The 12,052-nt window shown below is 34.7% G+C and overlaps 1 protein-coding gene across 5 annotated transcripts in view; it reads left to right on the top strand.

Annotated features, from left to right (window-relative positions):
• CEP152 (centrosomal protein 152) overlaps positions 1 to 12,052 on the top strand; it is an 86,023-nt gene that overhangs the window by 33,188 nt on the left and 40,783 nt on the right. For all 5 annotated transcript variants that reach the window (XM_058541529.1, XM_058541526.1, XM_058541531.1 and 2 more), the window contains exon 13: positions 9,570 to 9,774. In XM_058541529.1, coding sequence (XP_058397512.1) covers positions 9,570 to 9,774 — 205 coding nt within the window. The remainder of the gene's footprint in view (positions 1 to 9,569; positions 9,775 to 12,052) is intronic.

The following is a 12,052-nucleotide window of genomic DNA, read 5'->3' as shown; positions in this document are numbered from 1 at the left end:
TAATCAATGGTGGCTATTACTATTATTATTTAATAGATGACTGGTTAAAATATACCATTGATCAGATTTTATATTAATCCACTTTTAATTTAACACATACTTTTATAAAAAGTTCTTGATCCTCATCTCAACCTTGGGAAAAGTTGGATCCACATTATCATTTTAGAGTTGGGAAAACTCTAAGTGAGCTCTAAATTGGAGCTCAAAGAGCTGAACTCTTTTGCCCAAGAAGACAGACCATTAGCAACAGAATCAGTGATTGAACCCTAAGCTTTATTGTCATGTAAATCTGTTAGTTCATATTTACACAACAGTCCAACCGTTTTGCCTTAAACTTCATTCTTCATGTCTTTTATTTATTTATTTATTTATTTTATTTTAATTTTTTTTTTTAATTTTATTTATTTATTTATTTTCTCCCAAAGCCCCAGTAGATAGTTGTACATCATAGTTCCACATCCTTCTAGTTGATGTATGTGGGACGTGGCCTCAGCATGGCTGGAGAAACGGTGCGTCGGTGTGCGCCCGGGATCCAAACCCGGGCCACCAGCAGTGGAGCGCGCACACTTAACCGCTAAGCCACGGGGCCGGCCCTCTTCATGTCTTTTATTTTAGAGGATTAAAGATTTAGTTTATGCCAAAAAAGATTTCTGTCCATTTTGTTATTACTTTACTTTAGTTTGTGCCATAATTAGCCTGGGAATTGGGTAAATAATGCATTTATTTATATATATGTTTATCTTTTCAAGTAGACTTACTTCATCATGATGTCTACTAAAATGATGTCGACTGCTTTGCCCTTTCCATTTAATTAGACCTCCTAGCCCAAACCACGTAGTAATTTAAAGCACTTTTCTATAGATAATAAACATGAGACATCACATCACTATCGTAGTACAAGGAACGCCAGCCACACTCAACTGGGAAAGTGGAAATAACTAAAGCACAAATGGGTAGTCATTGAAGTTCAGCAAGAAAACATTCGATAAAACGCAGGATAAGCGAAGAAAGATTTAGCTTATCCCACCCACCAGCAGTTTAATAGATAAGAATTCGGCTTTGAGGAAAAAGTAAAATATTTATTCTTAGATCAAAGTGAGAAGAGATATAGTAGAGAAGAGATTTGTACCTTGCCTCTCTTGGACTGTGATCGTTATAACAAGAGGAAGCAACGCTTTTCCCAGTGTCGAGAATTTTAGTTCTTTGTTGACTTGAGCTGCTTTCAAATCACTGACCCAAATATTAGCGGCTCCAAGCTTTTATTCCCAGCTACCACCTCCCTTAAGCTACCGCCTAGTAAATTTTAAGGGTTTAGCCTCAGTCTTCTGTTTCGCATTCATGGAATTTGAGTAGCTAAGTCTGCATGCAGCTTGCAGACAGCTTCTCCTCTCCCTTATTATAGTTGGCTGCGAAGCTCAAATAATAAACATTTAACAAGTGGAATGCCTTTTGCCTTTGGTCTTCTCAGCAGGCTTCTTAAGGATCTACAGTTTATTTGGATTTAGGGGAACCGACTTCCACAGGGCTCAGTAGTGAGCCTCATGCAGGACTGGTCACCACCACTGACTTTTTCTCTTTTGGGAAAGAAGGGAAAATTATTTTAGCAAGTACTTTCTCTGCTTTCTGACTTGGCTCCCTCTAGGAGTACATGATGTGCTATTTCAGTGGTCAGCATTCAGTAAGAAAAGAAATTAGGGGTGCATAATTTGTTAACTGAGAATAATAAATGTCCTGCTTAAACTTAGTTCACCATGTGTTACAGCACAGGAAGATGCATTGTAATATACTTTATATTTCTTATATAACTAGATTCTACTTCTTATGTTTACATATTTCTGTTTATATAAAATAAAAGTGGTTCACATAGATGGAGATCTATATATACAGATATTTACACAATATATATTACATATACAAAGGTTGTGTATATTGATAAATATATAGCATATTGCAAGAAGCTAAAAAACTATTTTGTTCGTTCTCTCTCTGTATACATTTGTGTGTGTACACATAATGTATATTCTAACATTTCATTTGGAATAATCTGAAACTGAAAAACAGTAAAAATTTTAACTCGGATACTATTATTTATTTCTTTTTTTAGAAATAGACTTGTTTTTACAACAGTTTTAGATTTACAGAAAAATTAATACAGTACACAGAGTTCCCATGTACTCTGCACCCATTTTCCCCTATTAACATCTTACACCAATGTGGGACATTTGTTACAATTAGTGAAATAATATTGATACTTTATATCATTAACTAATGTCCATAGTTTATTTAGATATCCTTAGTGTTTACCTGATGTCCTTTTTCTGTTCCAGAATTGCATCCAGGATACCATGTTACATTTAGGAGTCATGTTTCCTTAGCTTACACTTGACTTTCCTTGTTTTTGATGACCTTGACAATTTTGAGAAATACTGATCAACCATTTTGTAGGAAGCCCCTCTTTTGGAATTTGATGTTTTCCTCATGATTATGGTTTCTTCATGGGTTTTGTGGAGGAAGACCACAGAGATGAGGTTCCATTTTCATCACATCATATTAAGGGTACATAGTATCAACCATTTATTTCTTTTTAAAAGTAACTTTCTTCTTCACTATAGAAAAATTAGAAAATATAGATTAAGAAAACAGAAGTAAATTAAAAGTGCCCATAATCTTACTTCACCTCCCATGAAGAAAACCACTATTAACATTTTGGTATATAACTTCCACATTATCTGTTTTGTTGTTTCTAAAAGACAAAATAATATTGGATATACTGTTTTATAATGTGTCTTGTAACTTAATACATTCTGAAATCTTAAGATGTCAATAAATATTGCTATATATGTTTACTGATGGGTATGTGGATGAATGTACTATATTTTAATTAGTAATACACTGTTGTTTAACATTTTTTTTATTATAAATAATGCAATATTATTATTACAAGCATCCTTATATTCAAGTCTTTATTTAGATCTTTATTTCCTCAAGATGTGGATGAATATTCTTACTAAAGGGTATGCACATATTTGAGGCTTTTGATACACATTGCCAAGCAGCCCTATAGTTTGCATTATTACCCACATCATGTGACAGTACCTATTTCTGTACCCTAGCCCATGTTGAGAGTTATCAGTTTTCCTGTTTAAAATTTTTATGTAGTTAGATCCATCACTCTTTTCCCTTATGATGTCTTGATAGTACTTTTCTAGTACTTTTTTTAGTTTTATTTTACTTTTTAAACTTTTTAAAATTGTGAAATATAACACATAAAGAAAAGTACAGGAAACATAAGTGTATAGCTTAATGAATGCTTTTAAAGTGGATGTGCGTGGAACCACTGCCCAGGTCAAGAAATAAACATTGCCAGCAGCTGCCCATATTTCTCTTTCCAGTTATAACCCTGAGGTTAACTGCTATCTTAACTGTTACAGCAATCATTTTCTGGGTTTTCTTTATCTTTTTAAGACCTAATTATTCATACCTAAATGCTGTAGATTACGTTTGCCTTTATGTAAAAGCATGCTTTAGGTGTTTGTGCTTGTTTTTTTTCCTTCTGTAGTTTTATTGAGATATATTTCACATACCATAAATTCACCCATTTGAAGTGTACAGTTCAGTGGTTTTTAGTATAGTCACAGAGTTGTGCAACCATCACCACAACCTAATTTTAGAACATTTCAGTCTCCCCGAAAAGAAACTCCATACCTATTACCAGTCATTCCCCATTCCCCCTTGCTGCCCTCACAGCTCTAGGCAACCACAAACCTACTCTCTGTCTCTATGGATTTGCCTCTTCTGTACGTTTCACGTAACTGGAATCATATAATGTGGTCTTTTGTAATTGGCTTCTTTCACTTAGCATCTTATATCAGCACCAAATAATATTACATTGTATGAATATACCACATTTTGTTTATCCATTCATCAGCTAATGGATATTTAGTTGGGTTGTTTCTACCTTTTGGCTATTATGAATAATACTGCTATAATATTTGTGCACAAATTTTTGTGTGAACATATGTTTTATTTCTCTTAGATATATACCTAGGAGTAGAATTGCTGGGTCATGTGGTAACTCTATGTTTAGCATTTTGAAGAATGGTCCAACTGTTTCCAAAGTGACTACACCATTTTACATTCCTACCAACAATGTATGAGGGTTCCAATTTCTCCATATCCTTGACAACAATTGTTATTTTCCATTTTTTTGATTATAATCCTTCTAGTGGGTATGGAATGGTTTCTCTTTGTAGTTTTGATTTGCTAATGACGTGGTTTTGATTTGATGCCTAATGATGTTGAACATCTTTTCATGAGTTTATCGACCATTTGTATATCTTCTTTGGGGAAATATCTATTCAAATCTTTTGCCCATTTTGTTTAATTTTATAAATGTGAGAGTTTATTTCCGGGCTCTCAATTCTATTCCATTGATCTATATGTCTGTCCGTATGCCAGTACCACACTGTCTCAATTGCTGTAGCCTTGTAGTAAGTTTTGAAATTGGGAAGTATGTCTTCCAACTTTGTTCTTCTCAAGATTGTTTTGGCTATTCTAGGTCTCTTGCATTTCCATATGAATTTTAGAATCAGTCTGTCAGTTTCTACACAGAAACCAGCTAAGATTTTGTTAGGAGTTGCCTTGAATCTGTAGATCAATTTAGGGAGTACTGTCTTCTTAACAATATTGTCTTTTGATCCCTGAACATGGGATGTCTTTCCATTTATTTAGATCTTTAATTTCTTTCAGTGTACTAGACATGTACTTTTGTAGTTTTGTGGTTTTCGGTGTACTAGTCATGTATTTCTTTTGTTAAATTTATTCCTAGGTATTATTCTCTTTGCTATTCTTTTTGCTGGATTGTTTCTTTAATTTTATTTTCAGGTGGTTCATTATTAGTATTGAGAAATATGATTGATGATGTATATTGATCTCGAATCCTGCTACATTGCTGAACTTATTTATTAGTTCAAATAGTTTTTTAGTGGTTTCCTTAGGATTTTTTATATTCAAGATCATGTCCTCTGAAAATAGAAATAGTTTTACTTCTTTCTTTTCAATCTGGATGCCCATTATTTCTTTTTCTTGACTAATTGCTACAGCTAGAATCACTAGTACAAGGTTGAATAGAAGTGGCAAGATATAATTATATCATCTCCTGATAGAGATAATTTTACCTCTTACTTTCCACTTATGCTCCAATTGCTTCCTCTTTATGGTTACATTAGAGCTCCTTTAATTCATTTTATTTAGATATGATAATATAAATGCTCTTTTCCAAAGTGGTCATACCATTTTGCATTCCCAGCAGCAATGTATGAGAGTTCCAGTTTTTCCACATCATTGTTAAAACTTGGTATTGTCAATGTTTTTTAATTTGAGCACTTCTAGTGTGTGTGTAGTGATATCTCATTGTGGTTTTAATTTGTATTTCCCTGATGACTAATGACATTAAACATCTTTTGATGTGCTTTGCTTTCCTTTTTTCTTTCTTTTTTTTCCTGATGTGCTTTATTGCCATTTGTATATATTGTTTGGTCTTTACGTATTCCAGGATGTAAGCCCTTTGTCTGATATATGTGTTGCTGGTTTGCCTTTTCATTTTCTTAATGGTATCTTTTGAAGATCAAAAATTTAAGCTTTTGTGAATTCTAATTTATCAATTATCTCTTTTATAGTTCATGGGTTTTGTGTCTTATTGTAACTCAATGTTACAAAAATTTTCTCTTATGATCTGTTTTAGAAGTTTAATAGTTTTAGCTCTTACATTTACATCTATGATCCATTATGAGTTAGTTTTTTAGTATGATGTGCGATAAGGATTGATGTTCATTTTTTTTCACACGAGTATCTGGTTGATCTAACACCATTTGTCAGAAAAACTTTTCTTTTCCCATTGAATTGCCTTGACATCTTTGATGATAATCAATTGACCATACATTTGTGGGCCTATTTCTATACTCTCCATTCTGTTCCACTGATCTTTTTGCTAATAATGAACAGTCTTTCTACTGTAGCTTTATAGTAAGTCTTGAAATGGGTTGGATAAGTCCTTCAACTTTGTTGTTTGTTTTAAAAAATTGTTTTTGCTATTCTAAGTCCTTTGCATTTCAAAATAAATTTTACCATAAGCTTGTCAATTTCTCCAAAAAGTCTTCTGGAACTTTAACTGGGATTGTGTTGAATCCCCAGTTCAATCTGGGGAGAATTGACTTCTTAAGAAATTGCTAGGGGCCAGCCTGGTGGCGCAGCGGTTAAGCGCTCGCGCCTCGCTTCGGCGGCCGGCCCAGGGTTTGCAGGTTTGGATCCTGGGTGCGCACCAACGCACTGCTTGTCAAGCCATGCTGTGGTGGTGTCCCATATATAAAGTGGAGGAAGATGGGCCTGGATGTTAGCCCAGGGCGTCTTCCTCAGCAAAAGAGGAGGATTGCCATCGGATGTTAGCTCAGGGCTGATCTTCCTCACAGGAAAAAGAAAAAAAGAGAAATTGGTATTTGTCAGTTATACTTCAATAAAGCTGGGGGGAAAATTGAGTCTTTCGATTTCTGAACATGCATACTATTCAATAATGTTTTGTAGTTTTCAGTAGAGATTTCCCTTTAGGAAGATATCATTTCACTTTAGCTTGAAGTATTTCCTTTAGCATTTCTTCTAGAGTATATCTGTTGGCAACAAATTCTTATTTTCCTTGTATGAAAATGTTCTTATATTTGCTGATTATAGAACTCTGGATCAGCTGTTCTTTTATTTCAGCACTGTAAAGATAGGTTCTACCACTGTCTCTGGCCCAAGTGGTTTCTGAAGAGAAATCTATTGTTATTGGAACTGTTTTTCTTGTGTGTAATGTGTAGTTTTTCTCTCACCATTTTCAAGAATTTTTTCCTTATCCTTTAGTTTTCAGCTCTTTGGTTATGATGTGTCTAAGTGTGTTTTTCCTTTAGTTTAACCCATTTGTGGTTCACTGAGCTTCTTGAAAATGTAAATTTATTGTGTCTTCTACTAAATTTGTGAAAATGTTCACCATTATTTCTTCAAATATCTTTTCGGCCCCTATCTTTTTCTTCTGCCCTTCTGGGTCTCCAATTACATATATGTTAAATCTTTTTATATTGTCCCACAGTTCCCTGAGACACTGTTCATTTTTTTTCAATATTTTTTTCTATTTTCATATTAGCTAATTGCTATTGAACTATTTGCAAGTTCACTCATTCTTTCCTCTGTCATCTATATTCTATGGAGCCTGTCCAGTGAGCACTTTTGTTTTTGATGATAAATTTTCTATTTAGTTCTTTTATAGTTTTTATTTCTCTGTTGAGAATTCCTATCCTTTCATTCATTTCAAGTTTGTTTTCCTTTACCTCATAAAGCATAGATAAAATAGCTGCTTTAAACTTTTAAGACTCTTTGTGATAGTTTCAGCATTTCTCTTATGATTGGTCACATTTTCCTGATTAGTTGTATTTTGAGTAATTTTAAATTCTATACTAGATGTTGTGATTTTTATGTTACTTAGAAACTTGCGTGGGTGTTTCAAATCTCAGTTCGTTTTTCCAAGCCTTTGCCACATTGGTTTGAATCTGTCCTGTGTATGCACCCCGCCAGGGTTAGTCATTGTGAGACTTGTGTGTGTGGTTCAAATTTCAGTTAAATTCCCCAAACTTTTGCTTTGCTGGTTTGAAGGTCTGTTCTGTGCATGCATAGTTCAGGGCTTAGACTGATGCTTATACAAGTTTATATACAGAATTCAGGATTCCGTGCTCTGGCTCTCCAGGAGTCTTCCTGCACACTCTCTTTATCATTGGTTTTCAGCAGTTTGCTGTTGATGTAACTTATGGTGGTTTTTTTCCTGTTTTTTCTGCTTGAGATTCATTGAGCTTCTAGGTTTTATGGGGTATTAGTTTTCATCCAATAGGGAAATTTTGGTCATTATTTTTTTCAAATAGTTTTTCTATCCCCCTGCGCTCTCCTCTTCAGGGACTTCACTTACATGTAGATTGGAAAACTTAATATGCTCTGTGTATATCTGTGTCAGTCTTCTTTCTCTCTCTGTTTAACTTTGTAGTTTTATTGCTATATCTTTATGTCCACTGATCTTTTCTTCTGCAATGTTAAACATGCTGTTAATCTGATCCAGTATATTTTTCATTTCAGATATTGTAATTTTTTGTCTCTGTAAGTCCAATTTGGGTCTTTTTTAAATATCTTCCATTTATCTCCTCATCATGTTCGTGTTTTTTTCTCTTCCTTCTTGAACACATGGGATCTGTTAATTCTATCATCTGTGTCATTGCTGGGTCATTTCTACTGATTGATTTTTCTCCTCGTTGTTGTTCGTATTTTCTTTCCTGCTTATTTGCATGCCTGTTAAATTTTGTTTGGGTGCTGGACATTTTGAATTTTATTTTTAGATGTTAGATTTTATTGTATTTTAAAAATATTATTCTTTTTCTGTGACATATTTAAGTTACCTGGAATCCATTTGATCCTTTTAAGGCTTTCTTTATAGGCTTTGATAGATCAGGTTTAGAGCAGCCTTTAATCTGGGGCTAATTTGGCCCCATCACTAAGGCAATATTTGATGCCCTGTGAATTCAGAGGTCTTCCCACTGCGGCTCATTGGAACACAAAATATTCCCAGCCTTGTTCCTTTCCTGTGGTTCTTTCCCTGGCCTTGAGGTAATTTCCTCACATGCATACACAGATCTCCAGAGCTCTCTTTCTGTGTAGCTTCTTTTTCCACAGTATTTCCCTCCTCAAATTCTAGCCATTTTGGCCTCCCCAAACTGAACTCTTTGCAACTCAATGAGATTGCTGGGCTCTGTTTGGGTTTCCTTTCCCTGTACTCCAGCCTGGAACTCTCCAAGCAGAGAGCTGTGGCAATCGTAGGGCTTACCTTGTTTGTTTTCCTTTTCTCAGGGTTTTCTATGCTGTGCTTCTTGTTGTCTAATGATTGAAAACCATTTCATATGTTTTATTTGGGTTTTCTAGTTTTTTAAGGCAGGAAGAGAAATCTGGTCCTTTTAATCTGTAATGGCAAGGAGCAGAAATTCTCATTTCAGTTTTGAAATTTATTGAAACTAAAGTTGGGATTAAATTAACACAGCTTTTTTGTCATTTTTTTCCAGTTGCTCAGCTATCCACTCAGACTTGTGTTTTAGTGAAAGAGATACAGAAATTGTTGGTTAGGATGGCTAGTGTTTACTATTTTTTTCCTCCTTTATTTTCATGTTGTTTCTCTTGGAGTCATAAAGAACATGCATATACAACATGCAATTTACCAAAAACAAAAATGCATGCATGTCAGACTTTGCATGGCTAACTCCTCTCAGTGAGGCAGCAGGACTAAGCTTAAGAATGGTCTTCCTATGAATAAATGTATTTCTGTATATGGAGACATAGCAAAAATGATATCCTTGTGTATGACAAAGCTTAATATTATTTTTGAAATATTAGTATATAGTTGTATAAGTCACAAAACATGGTCACCACTGCAGTTAGTAACTCTTAAGGAATAACTATCCTTGATTTGTTACTTGATTTAATCTTAAAAGTGATAATGTCTCTATTAGCATTGTACAGCAAGAAGACCCAAATGAAGAGGTGTCTAAAGATGAGGTCATTCTGAAGCTGAAAGCAGAAGTGGAGCGTTTGCTGAGTAGCAACTCGGTGAAGCGTCATCTGGTGTCTCAGTTACAAAATGATCTCAAAGGCTATCGTAAGAAAATTGAAGATCTCCAGCAAGTGGAGAAGAATAAAGAAAGCATCGAGGTTGAGGTTTGTAGGGTTTGTCTAGTTAAAATGCCATTTTCAAAAGGCCTAATAAAGAAAATGCTCTTACAATTTTCATATTTAAATTAAACCTTTGTCTTTCAGGGGTTCATTTGACTTTTTTAGAAATAAAGTTTAATGAAGGAAATGCCACTTAAAGGAATATATTTTCTGGTAGTAAATGAGATGCCAATTAGGTGAAATTCCTTTACCACAAATCCGAGGAGGCATTCTTCGTAACAAAGTATCTGCATTTCCTCAAGATTGGCCTGTACCAACAGTTCTCTAAATCTAGTTAAATGCTCCACAGTGAAATGCTTTACCATTTTGTCTATGAGATTTCTCCAGCCTATGTTCCTATAACGAGACTCATTCTATATAAAGAAATTGTAATTATATAGTGGTTGTGTGACAGGTGGGAAAGGCACAGAATCAGGTGATGTCAGAATCATTGAAATCCATCTTTACATCCTTCAGTTAGTCTCCTTACCTTATAGATGAGGCAAATGGAGCTGGAGGAGTTTGTGACCCTTGTGAGGTTACAGAGTCAATCTTCAAGCAAATTGAAACTAGAACACTTGACTAATAAACAGGCAAGGTTATTTCCACAAGATCATGCTATCACAGAGATCTTTAGGTTTGCCCTCCTTTAACAGCTGCCTTTTTTACCCTTCCATATTTCCAAATCCCAACCCATCTATACTCCCAATAGAAAATAATGCATAGAAGACCTAATAACTGAAAGGAAAGGGAAAGGGGAATATGAATGTAAGTAGTGTATTCTTTTTCCTCCTGGTTGGAGATGTTTTACTTCCTACTTTAGTACTGTTTTATCTCCTGATCCTTTAAACTAGGAGTTGTGTGCATTAAAACGGTCCTATTACAGCAAAGTATGCAAGATGTTCTACGGTGCTTATTATTATGGAATTTTAATTGTGTCTAATTTATTTTCCAGAAATAGTAGTGTGTTTTACTGTTAAAGGCCTGACCAGTCTGGTTCCCTCTTCTGAGTAACTATATTTGGTGAATACAACATTGATTTCAATGTTAACAACCAAATGAGAATGAACCCTCTTCCCCCAAGCACATCTAACATCTTTAAATCAGGCTGTTTCAACTGTTTCCATCTGTTTCTTAAAAAGGATAGGAATGCAAGCTTGTGTCTCAATTTGTGTTAGATTAGAGTTGATTAGTTTAAGCATTTTGGTGAGAATATGCTAAGATTTAAGAGAGTAGGAGCCTGATTTTGAGTCTGAACCTTAGCTCAGGTATCTTGGTGCTTTCTTTGTTTTATATTGCGGTTACTAATGGCACTTGCTATACAGATACACTTTCACATGAGTGGCAGTTGTTGGTGTCCAGGCCTTACATTGTTCTTTTTAGCCTTTCCTTTTGCCTCTATAGTCTGGTTGATCAGTAGATCCACGGGAGCGATCTCATCTTTGAATACTCTTTGTGTCCAGCTACTCTTTTGCCACAGTGATTTTTTAGGAGTCTACATTTGGTTTTTCTTGAAGTGTGACTTCAGCCCTTGCTGCTTATGTCTGTTCTGCTTCAACTTACCATATAGGAATTTCTTGGGAGTATTGTATTGATAATTCTCTGCATTTTTGCTGAGTAATTCGTCGTTGATCCACTTCCTAGATGGGGGAAAGGGAGAGGAAGTAGTAATTTAGCCAACAGGTGGTTTTTTAAATAAACACTCAAGTTCACAGTCATCTAATTAGCCCATGGACACCTTGTTCAAACTTTGCCTTTGCCTCTTATCCACGTCTTTACTAAGGGAGCTTTGTGTTTTGTCTGTAAAGTCAAAAAGGACGGTTGGGAGGTATATGGAGGAAGAGCAAATCATTTAGTTAAAATTTTTTTTTTTTTAATCCTACTCAATGCAAGGTCTTGTGGGATTCAATGAAGGAAACAATGGCTATTCCTTGAAAGACCTTAGAATTTAGAACAGCACTATCCAATAGAAATATAATGGAGCCATATTGTAATTTAAAATCTTCTAGTAGTCACATAAAAGTAAAAGTAATAAGTGAAATTAATTTTAATAATATATTTTATTTAACCCAATACGTACAAAGTATTGTCTTCTCAATATGTAATCAATATAAAACTATTAATGAGATGGTTTGCATTTTGTGTGTGTGTGCTAAGTCCTTGAAATCTGGCAAGTATTTTCTACTTACAGCACATTTCTCTTTGGACAAATCACGTTACAAGTGTCCATAACTAGATGTGGTTAATGGCTACCATATTCAACAGTACAGATCTATAATGAGAT

Source organism: Diceros bicornis, chromosome 5 (assembly GCF_020826845.1).
Source record: "Diceros bicornis minor isolate mBicDic1 chromosome 5, mDicBic1.mat.cur, whole genome shotgun sequence".
Taxonomy (NCBI): Eukaryota; Metazoa; Chordata; class Mammalia; order Perissodactyla; family Rhinocerotidae; genus Diceros; species Diceros bicornis.
Note: the sequence above shows the minus strand (reverse complement) of the source record. Positions and strands in the feature narration are given on the sequence as shown.